This window comes from Vulpes lagopus, chromosome 5 (assembly GCF_018345385.1).
Source record: "Vulpes lagopus strain Blue_001 chromosome 5, ASM1834538v1, whole genome shotgun sequence".
NCBI classification, from domain to species: Eukaryota; Metazoa; Chordata; class Mammalia; order Carnivora; family Canidae; genus Vulpes; species Vulpes lagopus.
Window position 1 is genome coordinate 38,762,842 of NC_054828.1, and position 24,337 is coordinate 38,787,178.

The window sequence follows — 24,337 nt, forward strand, 5'->3', positions numbered from 1 at the left end:
AGAAATTAACAGAGTAAAATAATACACAGTGACTTGGGATAAGTGTACTACTTTAGAAAAGGGGAGAAAGGTCAACTCTGAAACAAAGACAGATGAAGAGAGAAATGAAAGATAAAAAGCAGTAAAGTCATGCAAAGAGATGGAGAAGGCGTACTCCAAACAGGAAATACGAGCATGAAGGCCAAGAGGAAGCAAAGAGGGTATGTTTGAGGAACAGCAAGATGTCCCTTGTTCCTGAGACAGGTCTCAAGAAGAAGCTAAATTCTGTAGGGCATGGTCAGAAGTTTTAATTAATTGGCTGGCTGATTTGTTTGTTCATTTATTTATTTTAAGGAAACAATGAGTTTTCAGCTAGAGCTTTTCAAAGGAAAACAGCTCTCTCTTCAGCCTCACCTTGTAAGCCTCTCCCCCTCACTTTCCTGTGTTCTAGCCACACTACTTTTATTTCAATGGTTCTTTCAATGCAACAACTAGGAAAAATTTTCACTGACTAACCCACCTAAAGTAGATCCCCCTATTACTTTCTATCATACCATCATGCTCCATTCCTCTCTATCACTTACTAATAGATTGCCATTATAATTCACATGCATACTTGTTCATCATAAATTCCTCACCAGATTGTAAAACTCACTCACTACTATGTATCCTCAGCCCTTAGTAAAGTGCTGACACTTCACTGACATATAAGAGCCATTCAGTAAATATGAGCTAGATGACAGAAAACAGAAGAGGATTTATACTGACTGGTCACTTCAAACAGAAACGCACCAACACAAATACTAAGAATAGAAATGATGAGAGGGGAAAAAAAACAACACTACTTGAGATTAACACTAAGCAGGATTCTCAAACTGACTAATCAGATCTTTGCCATTAGCACAGAAAAAATAAACCTGCACACAACTGATGTTAAAATGGAAACAATAAGATTCAAGTAATAAAATCTAGAGAAGTATTTATTTGGAACTTATAAATTAAATGAGACAGTCACATAATGAGTTCTTTTACTGCTGTAATCAAAATTTATTTTATTTTATTTTTATTTATTTATGATAGTCACACACAGAGAGAGAGAGAGGCAGAGACATAGGCAGAGGGAGAAGCAGGCTCCATGCACCGGGAGCCCGACGTAGGATTCGATCCTGGGTCTCCAGGATCGCGCCCTGGGCCAAAGACAGGTGCTAAACCGCTGCGCCACCCAGGGATCCCTGTAATCAAAATTTAAACAATAACCTGTAAACAGATAAAAGGATCAACATCATTAGTCATGAGGGAAATGCAAATCAAAATCATGAGATGCCGCTTCACACCCAGTAGGATGGCTATACTCAAAAAGATGGACAAGTACTGACAAGGATGTGGAGAAATGAAACCATCATCCATTGCTGCTCGGAATGTAAAATGGTACAGCCGCTTTGTAAGTCCTGTAGTTCCTCAAAAAGTCACATATAGGGTTATCACATGACCCAGCTATTCCACTCCTAGAAATTTCCACAAAACAAAACAGAAAACATATATCCACACAAAATCTTTTACACAGGGACACCTGGGTGGCTCACTGGTTGAGTGTCTGCCTTTGGCTCAGGTTGTGATCCCAGGGTCATGGGATCAAGCCCACATGGGGCTCCTCACAGGGAGCTTGCTTCTCCCTCTGCCTATGTCTCTGCCTCTCTTTCTGGGTCTCTCATGAGTGAATGAATGAATGAATAAATAAATAAATAAAATCTTTTTTAAAAAAGCTTTTACACAAATAATTTTGGCAAGATTATTCATGGCAGTCAAAAAGCAGAAATAACCCAAATGTTCATCAATTGAAGAACAGATAAACAAAAGGTGGTACATCATCCTACTGAATATTATTCAGCCATAAATAAGAATGAAGTACTGATGTATATTGCAACACGAGCCTTGAAAACTTTATGCTAAGTGAAAAAAAAACAAATGTAAAAGGCCACATATTGGTGATTATATGAAATGTCAAGAATAAGCAATTCCATAGACACAAAGTAGTTTCACAGTTGCCAGGGGTGAAGGGGAAGGAATGGGAAGTGATTGTTACCCCATGCAGGGTCCCCTGTAACTGATGGTCTCTTTACATTTTGTATTATCTTTCAGCCTAACTTTCATGTCAGAAGCATTTCTAACAGTGCATTTCTCTTAAAACTTTGTGGGTCTTCTGTCAATCTTCTTAGGGCTCTCTTTAATAGACAAAACCATGCTCACAAGGCTCTTTGAGATAAAGCCTTTCTCTGCCCTGGGCTTCTGCTGAGGAGCAACACTCCTAAACTTCTTAAAGCCCCACTGCTTGGCTGAGTGTGCCTATAAATTACACCCTAAAATCTTTAGAGGACCTTTCATCTGCCTGAATACTACTATAAGGCACCACCTTTAACACACACAGATTTTATCAAAATACTTTACAAATCATAAAGGAGACTTCACTTTAATACTACTTTTTCCTAGTAGTGTCATGGTTTTGGTATTTGCTTGGAAGTCTTAATTCAAGCCTTTTGCTCTGAGTAGAGGCCGAGAACTTTCAAAACCATCAAGTGCAGGCTCTTTTGTGTTTTACAGTCTTTCCTTTAGTTACCTCTCTCCTTTCACTTATTTTGTCCCAAAGTGCTTTTCTGGCTTATTCCACTGAAAAATCATCACCTTGAATGTAGTTACCAGAACATCAGCATTAATTAAAATATGTACGTGGGGGCTGGGGAGACATGGACAGGACTTGGTAAGAGGTGTTAGATTAACTGATTAGCAGTTTTTAAAGGAAAAGTGAATTTAGAACCAAACTTTTCACCACACAATAATCAAAAAATAAAAAATAAAAATAAATAAGAAAAACCAGAATTGTACATTTATAAGATATTAGTAGAAAACCATTTTAAATCTTAATGCCATAGATACAATCACAAAACAAAAGATAAAGGGATTTCAAGAGATACATATACAATAGAATTGAAAAAGCAGTAAGGAAACAAGTACTCAGGGAAATAATAATTTTCACAAAACATAAAAATGAACTTTAATACAGACGTCTGGGTGGTCCAGTGCTAAGTGTCTGTCTTTGGCTCAGGTCATGATCTCAGGGTCCTGGGACTGAGTACTGCATCAGGCTCCCTCCAGGAAGCCTGCTTCTCCCTCTGCCTATGTCTCTGCCTCTCTCTCTCTGTGTCTCTCATAAATAAATAAATAAAATCTTTTTTAAGAATGAGGTAATAATATATAGAATTCATAAAAATCAGTAAGGAAAACATGAAGAATCTTATAGATGAGTGACATGAGTAGATAAATTTATTTTTAAAAAGTACAAGAAATAAATAGATATGGGAACACATATAAACATGGCAATATTCCTTACATTAGCAAATATGTTATGCAATGGTGTCCTTGTGATGATTTATCAACTTTTTGGTGACTTAATAAGGTTTACATGAAAGTGTAAATAAAATGCTTATTTTTTACTTAGTCATCCTTCAACTGAAAATTTGATGTGTGGAAAGATTTCATAGTTATTCTTTTCAAACATGAAGTGACTAGTAATAAAACAAAAAGTCTAAATATCTAATATTAAGATATAATACCTTCAGTAGACTAAAATAATATCTAAAACCATAACTATTAAAATAGTATTGAAATGTAAAAAAAATGCTTAGAGCAGAGTAAGTGAAAAAATGTAAATTGGATATATGCATGATGTATCATATGATATGCAAAGTGCCTCTTTCCATTATAAAATGTCTATATGAATTTCTGTATAAACTACATAAAATACCTACCCATAAGGAATTGTAGGGAATTCTTAAAGATACAAACATGTAGGATAAGGGACAATTTTTTTCTTCTTTAAGTCTGCTATTGTTTATACAATAAAAATAGAAAAAAAAAAGATGTTTGTGATATCTATGCTGTTAATACAGACACTTTCTTCTCAACCATATATCTTCTAGTCTGTCTCATTATTAACAATTTTTCAACTGGTTATTGTATTTCAAAAATTTGTACAGGAATATTTTGGAGATTGGCTTATTCCAAAGTCTACAAATTTTTCATCACAAGATGATACTTCTGCTGTTGTGACTCAAGGCACTATCTTCAAGCTCACTTTAATATCTGCCTTTAAACAGAATTTCAGCCCAAAGAACAATTCAAAATAACATTTAAATACCATAAGACAGGCACCTGGGTGGCTTAGTGTCTGTCTTTGGCTCAGGTCATGACCCTAGGGTCTTGGGATAGAGCCCCGCATCAGGCTCTCTGCCCAGCAGGGAGCCTGCTTCTCCCTCTCCCTCTGCCTGCCATTCTGCCTACTTGTGCTTCTTTCTGTGTCAAATAAATAAAATCTCTTAAAAATAAAATTAAATAAATACCATAAGACAGAAATTCCGATATAATACTTGTATGAGAACTCAATCTTTGTACGGCATTTCCCTATAATAAGATTTCAGATCCTGTATTACAGCTTAGAGTACAGAAGGATATAGAGAAGACTACAGAATTAGTGAAGCAACACTGTAGGGGCAGACAGATGATTCAAACATCTGGAACACAGTCCTGTTTCCTCATTATGATCAAAGAGATCTGCTATGTGCAGAAAAAGACCCCTGAAGTCATCTTTCAGGAGACAAAAAAGTATGCCTTTATCTATTAGTTGGGTTCTGTAAACAACAAATAAATATATTCTACCGAGGGTCACAAACTGAACAGCTTATCAGTTGGATTCTATCCCATGTGTTTTATTTGGTCCACACAGTTTTATTTGGCTTTGTTAATTTGTTTTGTTTTATAGTTAAGGCAAAATTCAAAAATCAGAAATTTTCATATTAAAAAAACACAGATATCCATACTCAAAGTACCTTGAAAATCTGGCAACACTGGGCTAGAGCAAGTAGTGGCTGTCCCTTTACACTGGGTTTCACTTTCCTCAGTAGTCCCTAACATTCTCTAGGCATCATTACTTATAATCTACCTTCTGGCCTCAGGAGCCTTACTGTCTGATTTACCTTCTCCAGAATAATTACTTATGACCAATCTTACTGGTTTAAATAAACATGCTTACTTTTCCTCCTCTATAACGACGTTGATCTTGTCAACCAGCGTTACAAACATACAATTTTACCATCCTCAAAAAAGGAGTCCAAAGTCTATAATCTCTTCCCATGGTCACTACCTGTACAAACGGCCATTCATTTGCCAGATTTTCCTCTCTTCCAAAAAACACAACTGGGCCTATAAGGTAGGCAGAAGCTGTTAACACAGAACCTTTATGTTCTTTCTTGTCCTTCTATTTCCTGTCCCAAGTTTTCACTGAATCTAATGACATTTCCTTAGACTGTTTAATTAGTATCATTTATTCCTTCTCTCAGGTCTAAGAGTAGGCTCCAACTACTGACAACAATAAATCTTGGAAAGACTTAAATTCCAAGACAACAAACTGTATACTTTCTGCTTGGTCTTACTGGGGCTTTATGAAGTCATGACTTCACACTCAACAGTTATGAATGACTACAACTCAAATACCTCCCTCCCAATCCAACAACAACAACAACAACAAAATGCTTATAATCATCAGTGTTTACAGATTTTCTGTATTTTCCATCATCTAATCACAGCAAAGTCTTTATTGGAAATTAATTTCTATTCACCTTAATTTGAGTAGAATTTATAATTTAAATATATGTGTTTATTGTCACTGACAATCATACCCTAGAAGCCAATAAACGGGTTTTACTGCAAAATACTTCAGCAACCTAATCATTACGGCAAAGCTGAAGAATTATTTACTTTTGAGGGAATATTATTATTTAAAGATGCGTATGTATTTCTATGCAATATAGGCACTAAACTATAATTTATTTCTTATAGAGCCACCCTACAACCCAGTAATTACACCAGTGGGTATTTACCCCAAAGATACAAATGTTGTGAACCAAAGGGGCACCTGCACCCCAATGTTTATAGCAGCAAGGTCCTCAATGGAAAAAGCCCAGATGTCTGACAGATGAATAAAGAAGATGCAGTATACACACACACACACACACACATATATATATATAAATATGTGTATATATTATATACACACACATATATACACTACATGGACTATTACTCAGCCATCAAAAAATAAAACCTTGCCATTTGAAACAACATGGATGGAACTAAAGGATATTATGCTAAGCAAAATAAGTTAATAAGAGAAAGCCAATTATCATATGGTCTCACTCATATGTGGATCTTATTTAAGAAACAAAACTGAGGATCACAGGGAAAGAGAGGAAAAAAATAAAACAAGAAGAAATCAGAGAGGGAGACAAACCGTAAGGAACTCTTAATCCTAGGAAACAAACTGAGGGTCGCTGGAGGGGAAGGGGCTGGGTGATGGACATTAAGGAGGGCAGGTGATATAATGAGCACTGGGTGTTATATAAGACTGATGAGTCACTGACCTCTACCCCTGAAACCAATAATACGTTATATGTTAATTAACTGAATTTAAATTTTTTTTAAAAAGAAAATTTCTTTTTTTCCTCAACAAGGTGGTAATACCAACTTTCTTTGGTTTAGAAGCATTTCCACAGGGATGCCTGGGTGGCTCAGCAGTTGAGCGTCTGCCTTTGGCTCAGGGCGTGATCCTGGATTTCCGGGATCGAGTCTCACATTGGGCTCCCTGCATGAAGCCTGCTTCTCCCTCTACCTATGTCTCTGCCTCTCTGTCATTCTCATAAATAAATAAAATCTCTTAAAAAAAATTGAAGCATTTCCACAACTCAAGTGATTCTAAGTAGAGAGAAACTGATTTGTGAATATCATCAAATAAAACAAAATTTCTACGTAAGACTAGGATGGCCTTAAACATGAAAAGTATCCCAGAAGGTATTTGGAAGAAGAAAGAGAGGAGGAAGAAAGTAAGGAGGAAGAGAAAGAAACTACTTCATGGGCGCGGATAACTAGGACCAGACATTTCAACAGCATGAAACTGTAAGTCCCCTTGTATTCTTGTGGTATCATTCTTAGTATATACCAACTAATATATAATGTATCTCAATCAAAATCTTCAAGTAACGTGCTCACATGAGTATCAGTAACAATCTGTGCACAAGATGGTATCTGGAGAACAAGGAAAATTAAATCAACTCTTGCAAATATATCACATTCTTTTAGAACACCATTAGTATGCTTAAGATTGCTGACTATCCACCTAAGACTCTGTTCTAAAATCAATGAACAGATAATAAACATTACATGAGCTAGAAATGATGAAAATTATACTAAAAACGAAATAAAGGACATATCAACTAATTACAATGCAGAGATCTTAACTGAATCCTGATTTCAACAATCTGAATCCTGATGTCAACAATCTGAAAAATACAAATAAACATATATACAACAATCAGGGAAATTCAAACACCAATTGAAAGTTTGATGATACTGATCAATTACTGTTATCTTTAAGAGCAAAAATAGCATTGTGATTGTTTTTTCAAGAAATATCTTTACCCTTTGAAGATACATACACAAATACTTATGTGTTAAATCATATGATGAATGGAGTTGTCCTTCAAAATAATGGAGTGGAGACAGTGAGTAGAGCTATAAATGAAACATGACTTGCCCTAAGTTGAAAACAATTGAAGTTCAGTGTCAGGTACATGGCAATTTATTTCATTCTTCTCTATATTTAAGAATGCCACGAATTTTGAGGAGAATTTCAAATGGGAATTCCAAAAATATTTTGCATATCTGAAATATTTCTACTGTGCATAAAAGTGAATTTTTAAAAAGATAGCAGAAAAATCTAACTCAACACTCTTACTTAATACTATAAAGTTGCACTTTATATATTAATTGAAAATGCTTTAAACTGGGGATCCCTGGGTGGCGCAGCGGTTTGGCGCCTGCCTTTGGCCCAGGGCGCGATCCTGGAGACCCAGGATCGAATCCCACATCAGGCTCCCGGTGTATGGAGCCTGCTTCTCCCTCTGCCTATGTCTCTGCCTCTCTTTCTCTCTGTGACTATCATAAATAAATATAAAAAAAAATGCTTTAAACTTAAAGAAACAGAGAGAAGAGAAACAGACAAGAAAGTAGATGAATCTACAGCAGAATAATAATAGTAATTAGGACTGAACTCACCTTCATAATACTTTGTGTCTCTTACAGGACTTATTATAGTATGCCTTGAATTCTTGTTATTTTAATAACCCCAACTAGATGGTAAGCCCTTGATAGCAGGAACTAAGCCTAATGAAGAAGACAGAACCCTGATAATCACCTAATCAGTTGAGGATAATGAGGAAAATTCCGCTGTAAGGTCTACTATCTTGCTGAAGCAAAGATGACTGGCTAAGCTGGTGACTCTTTGTTCCCTCCCTCTCTACACCTTATAGGAGCCACCTAGTATCACATGCTACGGCAAAGGAGACAAACGCTTCAAAGACAGAAGAGCACTCACTACTGCTCAGTTAAGGATCCATAAATAGCAGAACTCTCCAATACAGAAGCCACTAGCCACAAGTAGCTGTTTACATTTAAATTAATTAAAACTATAGTGTCAGAATCAAAACACAAGAAACAGGGTTGATGAGGATGTGGAGAAAAAGGAATCCTTGTGCACTGTTGGTGGTAATGCAAACTGGTGTACCCGCTGTGGAAAACAGTATGGAGGTTCCTCAAAAAAATTAAAAATATAATTACCATATAACCAAGAAATTCCACTACTGGGTATTTACCCAAAGAATATAAAAATAATAATTCAAAAAGACATATGTTCCCTATGTTTATTACAGCATTATTTACAATAGCCAAATTATGGAAGCAACCTAAATGTTCATCAATAGATGAATGCATAAAGAAGATGTGATATATATGTATACATATATATCATGTACATAAATATATGTACATGTGGAATATTATTCAGCCATTAAAAAGAATGAAATCCTGCCATTTGCAACAACATAATGACTCTAGAGAGTATAATGCTAAGCAAAATAAGTCAGTAGAGGAAGACAAATCCCATATGATCTCACTCATATGTGGAATTTATGACACAAAAAAGCCGAACAAAAGGAGGAGAAAAGAGACAAACCAAGAAACAGACTCTCAACTACAGAGAACTAACTAATGGTTACCAGAGGGGAGGCGAGTGTGGGAATGGGTGAAACAGGTGATAGGGATTAAGACTACACATCACGGGGGATCCCTGGGTGGCTCAGGGGTTTATCACCTGCCTTCAGCCTACAGTGTGTCCTGGAGTCCCGGGATTGAGTCCCACGTCAGGTTCCCTGCATGAAGCCTGTTTCTCCCTCTGCCTGTGTCTCTGCCTCTCTCTCTCTCTCATGAGTAAATAAATAAAATCTTTAAAAAAAAAAAAAAAGTACACATCACAATGAGCACTGAGTAATGTACAGAACTGCTGAATCACTCTATTGTATGCCTGAAACTAATTAATTGTATGTTAACTATACAAGATTTTAAATAAAAATTTAAATTTAAATTAATTAAAATTAAATTAATTGATTAAAATTTGAGTACTTCAATCAAACTAGCTACATTTAAAGTGCTCAAGAACGGGATGCCTGGGTGGCTCAGCGGTTTGGCGCTTGCCTTCGGCCCAGGGCATGACCCAGAAACCCAGGATCAAGTCCCATATCGGGCTCCCTGCATGGAGCCTGCTTCTCTCTCTGCCTCTCTCTCTGCCTGTGTCTCTGCCTGTGTCTCTGCCTCTCTCTCTCTCTCTGTATCTCTCATGAATAAATAAAATCTTAAAAAAAAAAAAAAGTGCTCAAGAGCCACACATAGCTAGTGATTATCATACTGGACAGTGTAGATATAGGACATTTCCAAGTTCTATGAAACAGTATTGGTCTAGAGTTTAGAATTTAACTGAACTGGAATTTAATCTAGAATACCAGGCACGTCTATCTAAGATACATGCATTCCTAGCCATAGGATAGAGGAACAGGACACCAGTTGTGGCTCCTATGGCTTGGGGTTAAGTGATCAAGGACAGAAAGGAAACAAGTAATTCTAGAACCTGCAGAAGTACTGTGGTTCCCAGAGAGAAAAGGAAAGCAGGATCATAGTGATCTGGTATTACAGCGGCATTCCACAGAGACCAGAATAATAAAACACCCCAGTTGGAAAGCATAGCTTAAAGTGGGGCACACAGAGAGATGGGAGAAGGGCTTTCCTCCCTTCAATCCAAACAAGTATTAGTTCTATAAAACTAATATAAAACTAGCTGAGAAAGTAGAAAAAAACCAGAAGCTCTAAGGGAAGGGACACTGCCCCTCCCACAAGAGGTTATATTATAGTGCTGGGGAAGTCCGTAAGAGCACAAGTCTAAGAAAACAAGGATGACAATTTAAATAATTTCTAGGAAGACGATTTACTGTTGAAGAAACAAGTTTCTCCATTTCCTAAATTAAAGGGAAAAGAAGTTAAAAGAAGTAATCTGGGAAAGAATACTGAGTAACAAAATAATTTTAAAAAGAAGAAATCAAAGAAATGAAAACAGTTTTGACCCATATAAAAATTCTAACCAAAATCAAAATTTAGTTGAGACATGGAGCACAGTAAGTGCAGTCCAAAGCCCCAAATAAAGACTTCAAGAGGGATTCTCTTCGGGACATAGGATTCTCATTCGGGACAAATACAGCAAACCTATACATACATGTAGGTAAGAAATCTAACTAGAAATAAGACATTCTAATTAGGAACAGTCAATAATGATCATCATATAATGCAACATCCATTAAAGAATAGATTTTTAAAAGAGGAACCTTTAAAAATGTATTTATCCCTAATGAATGTTCTTTTGGAAAAATGCCTAACATGCGGTATTCTAGGAAACTACTGTAGGCAAGTTGTATACCCAATGCAAATTACAATGAGCTGAGTTTTACATCTATAAGATAGATATACACAATTCATTTTAAAGCTCAGATTCTGACAGTAATTCTACTGAGAAACATCAAAGTCAGGCTGAAGTGGACAGTTAAAACCACAGGCTGTCCATCTCCTCTTGTTATGGCTGTAGGATGGTGATTTCTGAGAACGTCAGAGATCATCTATGTGTTCTATTAGTACATTTTATTTATAAATGAATTTTTAACTGTATCTATGCTTTTTAAGTTCTACTTGTATTCTATTCTCCATTATGCATTTCATTTTTCTATACAATTCAATAATAAAATAATATTTCCGTTGTATACCTAATATGTATAAAACTTGTTTTTATACATTTAAAACATTCAAAAAATTAAAAAAAAAATTAAAAAAAACATTCACGAGCCATTTATCTACCTGCAGTATTTCTCTGGTCCTGTGGTTACACTGACATCTGGTGGCAGTGTGAAAGAAACTAGACTGCAATAACAAGGGGCTTTTTTTCTTTTTTATTTTATTTTATTTTATTTTTTTGGCTAATTTATTTTATGTGACTTCAGCGGTTATATTTTTCCAACGCTTTATCTATACCCAAGATGGCAGACCTATTAAAATACTATATTAACTCCAATGACAGCGAACATTAGTTACAATCAGTGACATTCTTGAAATAATTCACTCTGGTAACACGACTGGGAAGGATATAGAATTATTCCAAGAATGTCACTGGGTAAGTAGGACTGCTCACAGTTACTTATTTCATAATTAAAGTTTATAATCAGAATGGTTATAAAGGAAGACTTTCCCATCAAAGATAAATGCATCATTTCGAACCATTTTCTCTACATATGAAGATAGAGTCCCATAATATGTCTTGCTCATGAATGTTTAGTTTGAAACAGAATATTTTATTGATATTTAGAAAATATTTTTAATTTTTAGAAAAATTTAGAGAAAGTATAACTTAATACTAATGAAGTTATACTTCTTTCTTATCAAGTATTTCATGTCTACCCAATGACTAACAAGCTTAAAGGTGTACACCGAAGGAAGAAACTATGGTCTCATGGGCAAAATCCATTATGCTAGGAACATAACAAAAAAAGTTGTAATCAATATCCCAACCTAATTCTACATGTTGCCACTGATATATCTCATGGTTTCTGATAAAAAGAGAGAATTCAGGGGCTCCTAGGTCGCTCAGACAGTTAAGTGTCCACCTTCAGTTCAGGTCAATCCTGGGGTCCTGGAATCGAGCCCCACATCGGCCTCCCTACTCAATGGGGAGCCTGCTTCTCCCTCTCTCTCTGCTACTCCCCATGCCTGCCTGTGCCTACTCTCCCCTCACCTCTAACAAATAAATAAAAATATTTTTTTTAATTGACTAAAAAAGAAAGGGATTTCTTTTTCTTTCTTAAGAGGGAGAGAGAATCCCACACAGGCTCCACACCCAACGAGGAGCCTGATGCAGGGCTTGATCCCAATCCTGAGATCAAGACCTGAGCTAAAATCATAACTCAGATGCCTAACCAACTGAGCCACCCAGGCACCCCCAGGAAGAGAGAATTCTAATGGCCAATTAGACATTAAACACCATATCCAGAAAAACACATCCTTCAATCAGATGAAAGTCTTAGACAAAACCTTGAAATTTTACCGTCTTATTATATTTGGATTATTTTTCCATGTCTCCTCAGCAAAAGAATTAAGACCAACATTAGATTCAGACAGCATACCCCCAAATTTACATAGTGTAGAGCTGTAACACTGCATTCTACCACCCTCTGTAATTACCCAATTCACATTTTTGAAACATTTATGCAACAGTATTCTTTTAGGAACCACCTCTGTCAGTATAATCTCCATGTTATAGCTTAGAGAAATAAATCATTACACTCAAGATTCTCTATCAGAGAAGAAGTAGAGAGCAAACTATCCTTCGTCCCAAGGACTCCTATTTATACAGAAGCAACACTTCTATTTCAGCATACTAACCAGTGAAGATCACATACAATTAATTGGCCAATGGTAATAATTATGAAGAATAGAGATAATTGCATTAACCATGTATGTAATAATCCAGTTTGACAGCCACATATGCATAATGTACAGCAGTGATACTCAGTATCATTCATAAATTGGCTGTCAACCTGAAAACTGTCCCCAGTCCTCAACAAGGTAAAAAGTTTTGACCAGAATGTAAATCAATTATGTCTCTAAGCACACTATTTAGTTTTACTGACATTTTTCTTAAAATAAAACTTCCCTGATAAAGGAAGCAGTGCACTGATTTACATTCTGGCTCAAGCACCTTACATCAACAAACTGACATTTAACTAGCACTGCTCTATGGTATCTAAAGAGAACAGACTGAACTATATGGGTGGGTGGGGATTGAGGGGGGCCCATCTAGGTCTTTCTCTACCATATACTAGAATATACATTACTGCCAAATACTGAAATCAAGAATTTTTGTTTTACTTTAAAATTTAATATGGACTTCCAATTTTAATATTGAGGCATAAAGTAACCATTTCCCCTTAATCTTCTTAAAAAGCACCCAAAAGCAATTAATTCAAAATCAGCAAAGAGGGCAGCCCAGGTGGCTCAATGGTTTAGTGCCACCTTCAGCTCAGGGTGTGATCCCGGAGACCTGGGATCGAGTCCCACGTTGGGCTCCCTGCATGGAGCCTGCTTCTCCCTCTGCCTGTGTCTCTGCCTCTCTCTCTCTCTCTCTGTGTCTCTCATGAATAAATAAATAAAATCTTTAAAAAAAAAAAAAAGCAATGAAAATAAAAACACACTCAGCATTTTTACGAAACTGGAATCCAGCTAAAACTCCAGAACAAAATTAAGTGTAAGAGTTTCCTAAAGAAAGCTGCACATCTCAGAAAGAGCTAGCAAAGTAAACTCCTCAAAGGTGAGAGGTTCCCTCTGAGTGACAAAACAAATTCCCAGCAGAAGGTAGGATTCATGGGCCAACAAGAGAACATTGTGGACCGAGCTGAGATACGAAAATCAAAAGAATGGGGTCTAATAAGGAATCACACAAAAAAACTATATTTGTAATAACAGTCTGTCTCTGCTTCCATAGAAGAGAAGCTGCATTGCAAAAACAGCTGCCTGTGCCCACTGACTGGTAAAATAGCTAAATAAACTTAACAACCAAAACCTTACCTAAAGTTTTTGGAACATTAGCTAATCTGGAATGTGGCTCTAGCTCCTTAAATCTCCTAAAAATAAATTACGATGCAAAAATTCACATTTTCAGATGAGTTACCACAAAGGAACAAGCACAAATCCATACAAAGTTACCAAAAAGGGGGAAGAAAATTACAGGAAAAATTATTAGTAGACAAAAAAACCCTTATCATAAAAATATTGCCACAAAGTAATAAAAATTACAGCTAAAATTTTTGCTGTAAATTTAAAAAATTATTAAGGAAAAAAGGCATAATGCCAAGACGTAGGAGTTCAGCTAAAAGATGTCTAGATGATAGGAAATTATGTAACATAAACTTGGACAATTTAGAAAAGACCTCGAAAAAATAAAACAATCATAAAAACTGGAAGAAACGGTTGAAACTGGAAGAAACACTGTAGAAAATAGACATTTCTGAAATGAACACAGAGGATTAAAAAAAGGAAAAGGAAAGTAAAATTTTAAGAGGGGATGAGAGAAAATAATAGATATAAAAAACGGGATATCTAACACATGAATAATTGGAGCCCAAGAAGACCATCATAATAACAGAACAAATAAATATTTAAAGACATAATTCCAAAAAGATTTACTAAAATAATAAAATAAAATCTAAATCTAGATACTGAAGGGGCACCTGGCTGGCTCAGTCAGAAGTATGTGTAATGACCAGGTCGTGGGTTCAAGCCTCCAGTTGAGTTTAAAGATAAATCAATCAATCAATGAAAGGGCATACCATGTCTCAGAAAAAAACTGATCCAGAACAGACATGCAAAAATATTGTCACAAACAAGAAAATAAAATCAGGCTGGCCTCCAACTTTAATTCTAGAACATAACAGATTACTATTAAAAATTTTCTTAAAGAAAAATATGACTCAAGGATTCTACATCTAATCAAACTGCTGCCCAAATACAAAATCACTATTTAATTATAAACATGCAAAACTCAGGGAATATTATACCCATAGGTCCTTTTAGAAGACTCTATTAAAGGAAGAATTTAGTTAGCCAAGCAAAACTAGAAAAGCCATGGCAAAGTAACTGGTGATAAACTTCTAAGCTATTTAACCACAGAACTAAAAATAAAATTAAACGAAGGAGTTAAGATGCAAAACGTTATTACACTTAACATGCAAATATAACAAAAGTTGGGAAGGGACGAGAAGAAATAAAAGTTATGTAAGAACAATATAAGGATAATGATTTCCTCATCTTTAAAAGTTGGAAGTTTAAATCTATCAAAACATAATAAATTGACAGATTATATAGAATTAATTGTATGAAAGTAAACATAAGATAAATATCCTATTTTCATAATTACTTAAGAAACAAGATATTAGGGCAGCTCTGGTGGTGCAGCGGTTTAGCGCCGCCTGCAGCCTGGGGTGCAATCCTGGAGACCCTGGATCGAGTCCCATGTCAGGCTTTCTGTATGGAGTCTGCTTCTCCCTCTGTCTATGTCTCTGCCTCCCTTTCTCTGTCTCTATGAATAAATTAAAAATCTTAAAAAAAAAAAAAAAGAAACAAGATATTATCCATGTTTTACAGAGAAGAGTATGACACAAAATAACAGAAAGTTACATCAAGAAACATTAAAATTGGGATCCCTGGGTGGCGCAGCGGTTTGGCGCCTGCCTTTGGCCCAGGGCGCGATCCTGGAAACCCAGGATCAAATCCCACATCAGGCTCCCAGTGCATGGAGCCTGCTTCTCCCTCTGCCTATGTCTCTGCCTCTCTCTCTCTCTCTCTCTCTGTGACTATCATAAAATAAAAAAATAAAAATAAAAAAAATAAAAAAAAAAAGAAACATTAAAATTAGGGGCACCTGGCTGGCTCAGTTAGTAAAGCATGTGACTCTTGATCTCGGGGTTATAGGGTCGAGCCCCACGATGGATGTAGAGATTACTTGAAAATATAAAATCTTTGGGGAGCCTTAGTAGCTGCCTTCAGCTGGGGTTATGATCCTACAGTCCTGGGATCAAGCTCCACATGGGACTCCCTGCTCAGCAGGAAGCCTGCTTCTCCTTCTCCCTCTGCTTGCTGCTCCCCCTGCTTGTGCTCTCTCTGTCAAATAAATAAATATTTTAAAATAATAATAAACATAAAATCTTAAAAAAAAAAAAAAAAAAAACGAAAACGGGCAACTCAGTGGTTCAGCAGGTTAAGCGTCTGACTCTTGGTTTCTGCTCAGGCCACGATCTCAGAGTCCCATGTCAGATTCCATACTCAGCAGGGTGTCTGCTTAAAGATACTCTAACTCTCCCTCAGTGTACACCCACACAATCTCCCTCTCCAAAATAAATCTTAAAAAAAAAAAAAACATGAAAATTAACATTTTTAAAATATACCTTTTTGGTGAATACAGTATTTTTGATCTGGGAAAACTCAAACTCCATTTTCAATACTATGTCCTCAAGTAAAAATGCTCACATTACAATCCTTAAACATGATAATTAATCTCTGTTGAAAAATCTAAAAACAACTCCAAAGATAAAGTTTAATTAATATATTTTAAATATATGGTTTTGAAGCCTCAAAATTGCTAGCACTCAAAAATTGGCCCTATCAACAATCACTGATTCATGAAAATACTAGTGAAAAGCACAATATGCTGTGATTTGGTAAATGCTGGAATATATCAGTGGAGTCAGAGTTAAAGGATATGCCATATGAGCTCAAGTATGACACATTTCACAGTTAAATATTGAAATACGCAGCCTCACATATTACTTTATAAAACACTTTGTTCTTATTAAGCATTCTTGCTATGTTTAACATTGAAGGTTACACAGAATAAGCAGAGATACAGAAGAATAAAAAAAATGGAAAAAATCAATCAAAAGCCAGAACTGCACACTGTGCGGTTCCCATAAAAATTGTCCTATGAAGTCACATAGGGCTGGATTCAAGCCTCCAACAATCAGTGTTGTTTTATATACAGCAAAATAAAAAGAAAACTTAAGTCCTATAAAATTAGCTGGGTTTCCACTCATAATCTACTATATTTATAAATAAGAATATTCTTATCTCTAAAGCAGTTTGACAAATCTATCCTTAGAATATTTACTATGTATGCATTTACGAGGCAAGAAGTAGGGAGAAAAGGCAAGGGTAAAGAAAAGAAACAAGGGGGCAGACCCTTTGTTAAAGTATAAACTTCAAACTACATGTTAGCAAAAAGATGTTCAAGGACAATTTTCACATGGAAAGAGAAGTTGTTTCCTGAATTTCCTCTTTCTTGCGGTGTTTTCTTATTTTCATTCTTACTGCCAACAAACTGAAAAGTTTCCTTTCTAACTCATTTTTTTAAAAGATTTTATTTATTTATTCGAGAGAGAGAGATAAAGAGAGGCAGAGACAGGCAGAGTGAGAAGCTCCATGCTGGGAGCCCGACGTGGAACTCGATCCTGGGACTCCAGTATCCCCTGGGCCGAAGGCAGGCACCAAACTGCTGAGCCACCCAGGGATCCCCTCTAACTCATTTTTATAAAAATCTTCATGAGGGGCACATGGGTGGCTCAGGCAGTTAAGCATGTGACTTTTTTTTTTTTTTTATAGATTTATTTACTCATGAGAGACACAGAGAGAGGCAGAGACACAGGCAGAGGGAGAAGCAGGCTCCCTTAGGGAGCCCGATGTGGGACTCAATACCTAGACCCCAGGATCACAACCGGAGCCAAAGGCAGACACTCAACCGCTGACTCTTGTTCTCAGTTCAGGTCTTGATCTCAGTGTTGTGAGATCATGCCCTGCACTGGGCTCCATGTTGAGGGGTATGCATCCTACTTAAAAATTCTTAAAAATAAACATCTTGACGAGTTCTGTGTAGAAAATACGTCCCCATTATAAATGGTGGTGGAGCATAGTTTCTCTCTGCATATAGCCTTCAGTTCAATCATATTCAAACACCAATGTCAATGACTTTTCCAAGTTACCTACCAAATCTCCATAGTTCTATATTCATTTTCTACCCCTTAATCCTCCAGGTTTATATTTATAGCCTCCAGCAACAGTCTAGGTAGTAGCTAGGCCAACAAGACAGGTACTACAGTAACTTGTATGGAAATACAGCTTCCCTGTGGGGAGAGGAAAACATACTTCAATACTTCAAAGTTTTAGCAAAGACCAGTTTTGGAAGAGAACTCTTACACCAAGAAGGAAGCTGCATCAGACAGGCAGTTCCCCTTTCTGACTTTAAGTTCAGCTGATCCAGCCACTCTTCTTATCAAGACATTACCATCTATAGTTTGTTGCAAACCTTAAGTGTCCTAGATTTTATTTTAGTAAAAGAAGCCCTTCCATTATAGACTGAAACGTGGATCACTATGGTTATTTAAGAGAAGTAGATGGATAAAGAAAAGCAAAGCAGATTGCTGAAGTTTGTCATATTATTTACAGGCAAGCAAACACTGTGTGCACATCACCTAACTGAAGAATCATATGTCCATCCCTTGACCCTATGTTCCCGCAAAAACTAAAAGTATTTTTTCCTTTTTAAAGAAATACTCTACTTCCAAATAAGGACCTAGCATAATTGATGCTCTACTTGAACACCTAAAAGTCCTACATGTACTACATCTCCTTGAAGTTAACCTCCTTGCTTGAGTAAAATAATTTTTTGTATTAGCCAATATAAAACATAATTAGGATAGTCAGTTTGCTGCCAAAGAAACGAAATAAATCCCGTTACTAAAAATAAGTGATTTAAAGTTATTCACTGGTTTGAATTATCTTAGCAACTGTTCTTTCATTAACATAAAAAATTACAAGTTAACTATATCCTAAAATAGAAATCACTAAAACTCTGCATCTCTAATTTTTTCCACATGTTTACATATAATACTGAATTTCATAAACAGGACTATAAAATTTTAAACTGTTAACCAGCAAACTAGCATTTCTCAAATTGTTCCATGGAATGTCAGTGTTCTCTGAGATTTTCCTAAGTGTTCCACAAAGAAAAAAGAATATTATGGTCAAATACATTCCAAAATGCCGAGTTAAAGTTAAAACAAATGTTTTACAACAGGTCTGAGAAAGACTTCCATTCATCAAAAAATTTATTAAATGCCACCATATACCATGCACTTATCTGGGTTTGCAAATTACAACAGGGAACAAGATAAGTAAAATGCCTGCTCTCATGGAGAGGACAGCCGATTAACAAAAAAGCAAATAAATAAAATGCAGTCAGTGAGAAGAGCTATGAAGATACGAAAATGGGGTAACAGTATAGAAGATACCTCAGATACCTCTCTGAATGGACACATTAAGCTACAGAGCTAATATTTTTTGTTTTTTCTACATTGGGGAATACAGTGCACAGTATTTAGCAAACACAGATTGATCAGGAACCCTTTTCTCAACAAACATCTATTAATTCTATTAATAGCTCATCAAATCAAAAAATGCTCTTCTAGTCAATATGCAGCTAATGGCAGGGTCAAGACTCAAATATAGCTCTTCTGATCCTAAATACAGTGTTTTTATATATCTTCTTCACCTATAAAAGTATAAATAATAATAGTACATATCTCATAGAATCATAATGGAAATTAAATTAGCTAATTCAGGTATAAAACACCTGACAGGGGGGTTCGAATACACTGTGCTCAGTAAATGTTGTAGTTACTATTAATACAGTCACCATGCACGTCTTCCTCTATTATCCCAAGGTGACTTATATTGCCTTCTTTTAATATCTTGAATACTTTATTTCCATCTCTTTTATAAGACTTAAGTAATTCTGTTCACTCTTCTATATGGTAGATTTCTTAAAGACAACAACTCAAATAGAGACTGCACATGGCTAGGCCACAATGAAAGCTTACTATGTGTTTGTGTACACAATATCCAAAGTAGGTTAAATGTGCGTGTGAAAAAAAAAAAAAAAAAAACTTATATAAAAAAGAAATCTCCCCTCTAGGAAACACAAACCATACTATAGCAAAGCTTCCATGAAACAGCCTCATAATTACACGTTTTATATATTCAAAATACTTTTGTAAATTAACATCATCAGTACTGATGACTGCACATGGCAGACCCAGTAGTGGGTCATATTCTTCCCGATAAGATGTACTAAGATACCATTTCATTTCTTTGATATTCCTGCCAGAAATGAATAACCAAAACTTTATCAAGAAAAAACATCAGACAAGCCCAAGCCGAAAAACATTCTACAAGATAAATGACCTGAACTTTTCAAAATTGTTAAAATTTGAAACATGTTAAAATCATAAGAGATAAGGAGTAAAAAATCTGTTCCTAATTACAGGAGGCTAAAGAGACATACAGCTAAATTTAACAAGTGATCTTGGACTGGATCCTGAACTAACAAAATATGTTGTTGTTTTTATAAAGGACATTGGTGGAACAACTGGCAAAACTGAGTAAGTACTGTAGATTAAATAACTAACCTATATCAATGTTAACTTTCTGATTTTCATCATCATCATCAGATGGCAGTTATATAAGACAATTTCACTGTTTTTAGGAAGCACATACTGCAGTATTTATAGGTAAAGAAGCATTCATTAGGTCTACAATTTAATCTCAAAGAGTTCAGAAAAAAAAAATCTATGGATAAATACAGAGAAAGAAAAAAAAATCACAAACTGAACACAGCAAAAGAACAAGATTTGGGTCAAAAGTATATGAATCCTTTGTACTGTGAAAACATTTTCAAAAGTCTGAAATTATTTCAAAACAAAATATCTAAACACAAAAGTAATTGGTGAGAAAAAGGAAAGATGGCAAATAATCACATGAAAAGATGTTCTAGATCATTACCAGCAAGTAAAAGTGCAAATTAAAAGCAGAGGAGATGCCACTAAGAGCAAAAAAGAATTTTCAATTCTGTTGGTGAGCATTTGGGGCAAATGAAGCTATCAAACATTACTGGAGGGAGGGAATACAAGCTGTATAGTCACTTTGTAAGAAACTTCTGAATTGTTTTCCAGAGTTAAACATACACTTACCACATAACCCAACAACCCTAGGTATTAATCCAAGAAAAATTAAAACTTACATTCAAACAAAACCTGCATGCAAATATTTGCATCAATTTATTCATAATCACCAAATACTGAAAACAACTCAAATGTCTATCAACTGGTAAATGGATAAACTGCGATACGTTTATATAAAGGAATCCGGGATCCCTGGGTGGCTCAGCGGTTTGGCGCCTGCCTTTGGCCCAGGGCGCGATCCTGGAGACCCGGGATCGAATCCCACATCGGGCTCCCGGTGCGTGGAGCCTGCTTCTCCCTCTGCCTGTGTCTCTGCCTCTCTCTCTCTCTCTCTCTGTGACTATCATAAATAAATAAAAATTAAAAATATATATATATATAAAAGAATCCTACTTAGCAATAAAAAGGAATGAATTATTAATAATGCAACAACATGTATGAATCCCTAAAGCATTATGCTAAGTGAAAGAAATCAGTCTCAAAAGTTACACGTTGTATTATTCCATATATGTTTATGATATTCTGCAAAAAAGCAAAAAAAAAAGGGGGGGGGAAGAAAATAGATCAGTGGTTGTTAAGGGTAAAGTTGGTGGGTGGGTTTATTAAAAATAGGCAGCACTGGGACGCCTGGGTCGCTCAGCACTAGAGCATCTACCCAGGGCCTGATCCTGGAGTCCCACATTGGGCTCCCTGCATGGAGCCTACTTCTCTCTCTGCCTATGTCTCTGCCTCTCTCTATGTCTCTCATGAATGAATAAATAAAATCTTTAACAACGACAATAAAAATAGGCACCATAAAATAAAAATAGGCAGTATGATGGAATTTGGGGGGGGGAGGCTGATGGGGCTGTCCTTTGTCTTGACTATTACTGTCATTACACAATTTTATGCATACATCAAAACTCATTGAGCTATACATTAAAAAGAATGAATTTTACTATTTATAAATTTAAGGTATACATTATGCTGAAAAGAAATAAAGTACTTTCACAGGCACCTCATTTTATTCTCAGTCCAATAAAAACTGTGTAGGTACTATTACTGTGTAGGTACTATTACTCTCATTTCACATGTGAGGAAACCAAAGCATATGGCAAATAAATGTACATACAAATTATAGATCGTAGGACCAAAAGCGTAGTCCAGATACACTGATCCTACACAAATGTTTTAGTCTCTTAATTTTCTCATGTTCCACTAAGCTTTATGGGCCACACTGTCCCTAAAGACAAACAGGTTCAAAGAAAGGAAAAACAGGATCGGAGGGAGGGAGGGAAGAAAAAAAGACAGGTAGTAGGAGTGTGTCTGTTAGAATTTATCCTTTGTCCTTAAGGAATTAAAAATAGTCTATAGCTGAAGAAGTCTAAATAGTGATCTATAGAGGCAACAAATTAATTGGCATTAAAGGATTAACTGGTGATTTCTTCCATAAAAACCTCAGTTTCTTAACACAAAGAAAAAGCAAACAAAACATTCACAGGTAACCTTGTACCATTGCTACAATTTAAGCTATGCAAAGTCTTCAGAACAATATTGAGAACAACAATGACAATTCAGAATGGATTTTACAACTTTAAATGTTTAAAGATATCCCAGATGCTATCACTCAAGGGTGGAAAACAATAGGGAAACCTTTAAAGACACCTTTTCGGTTTTAGAATCCAAGAAGTGGCAGTATGTTTGCCATAGAACATACTGTAAGTAGAGCAGCTGGAGAGGAAATTAAGTTTAGTTTCCTTAAGAAAAAAATTAAAAATAAAAAACTGCATCTGTACTACAAACAAAATACTTTACCTAAAAACAGTGGCGTGGTTTCCTCTAAAGTAGTTGCATTAGGATCTGCCCCAGCTTCTAAAAGAATCTGTACAATCTTCCAATGTCCTTGACTTGCAGCAAGATGTAATGCACAGAAGCCCTCAAAAGTCTTTGTCTTAATGTAATTTTCAGATGAATCTACTGTAAAAACAAAAACAAAAACGAAATGTCAACTGGAAAATACCACTGCTGTTTCTTGTGCTTAAAAAGGAAAGATTCCAAGAATTTGAAGAAATATTAAAAATATGATTTTAAATGGGAGGTCTGAGTTTAAAACTCAGACTAGAAAATCAAGAAACAGTTCTATAGGTGTCACAGTGTGAAAAGCTCTCTGGTATTCTTAACGCACAAATTCTGCCCACAAACTCATTTTCTATTCCCTAATTTCCAATGGGTAGGGGGGAAAGGGAGTGGCAGGATTTGAAAGGTAACCCAAAAGCAAGATCTGAAGAGGATACAGCACCAAAATTGTGCTTAAGCAAACTATTAATAAATTTGATTTTTTTTAATTTCTAAGTTTCCATGAGAAATGGTCTCAAATCTCAAATGAGCACTACTTCCTTGTATTCAATTAATAATATCATGGTAGTTTAAAATACTCCTTTTCTAACCTAAGACTACAGTCTAATAGCTAATAAAGACTACGTTTCTAAAATAATAAAATGTAATAAAATGCACCCCAAAGAAATCAAAGAGTGACATACAACTTCTAAGAATTAATTTACTTTAAGGTTTCTAGGGTTTGTTATAAAAATCTCAAGATTCTGATAAAATTAAAATTACATAAGTAATGTCTACATTAAAATTTTTGTAACTCCACAGTAAAATATAATATTGAAGTCACTTTGAGGCTACAAAAAGTCACTGTGAAAAGTGATTTTCTTACTTTTGCTTCCAAAACAGTAAAAGTCTTACCCCACAATAAAAGAATGGGCTATAGGGTGGACAGTGAAGGCATTTTGAGGCTACAAAAAATTTTTAAGACTTTAAATAATGTTTTCTTGAAAAACTAGGCTTAATGTCCTTGAATAAAATAATTATCTGTTTTAAGTAATTCTTATAAATGTAACCCACTGATGAAATGGGCAAAGATACAATAATATTCAAATATCAGCTTGTAAGCATTAATACTTTTTGTAAAAAGCCTCAAACTTTACAGATGCACAACTAAACAGCAAGATAGAGCAGTTATATTTTTAAAGTTCCTATCACGGGGGCACCTGGGTGGCTTAGTAGGTTGAGGATCTGCCTTTCCGCTCAGGTCATGATCTCTAGGACCTCCAACAGAGCCCCTTGTTGCAGTAGCCTTCTTGCTCAGGAGGGAGTCTGCTTCTCTCTCTCTCTCTCTCCCCCTCTGCCCCTCCCCACTGCTTATTCTCTTTCTCTCTCTCTCTCTTTCTCTCTCTCTCCTCTCTTGCTCTCAAATAAATAAAATCTTAAAAAAAAAAATT

The 24,337-nt window shown here is 35.7% G+C and overlaps 1 protein-coding gene across 4 annotated transcripts in view; it reads right to left on the reverse strand.

Moving 5' to 3' along the window:
- Nucleotides 1–24,337, reverse strand: part of ASB3 (ankyrin repeat and SOCS box containing 3) — a 108,101-nt gene that overhangs the window by 43,550 nt on the left and 40,214 nt on the right. For all 4 annotated transcript variants that reach the window (XM_041754488.1, XM_041754489.1, XM_041754487.1 and 1 more), the window contains exon 3: nucleotides 22,866–23,027. In XM_041754488.1, the coding sequence (XP_041610422.1) occupies nucleotides 22,866–23,027 (162 nt within the window). The remainder of the gene's footprint in view (nucleotides 1–22,865; nucleotides 23,028–24,337) is intronic.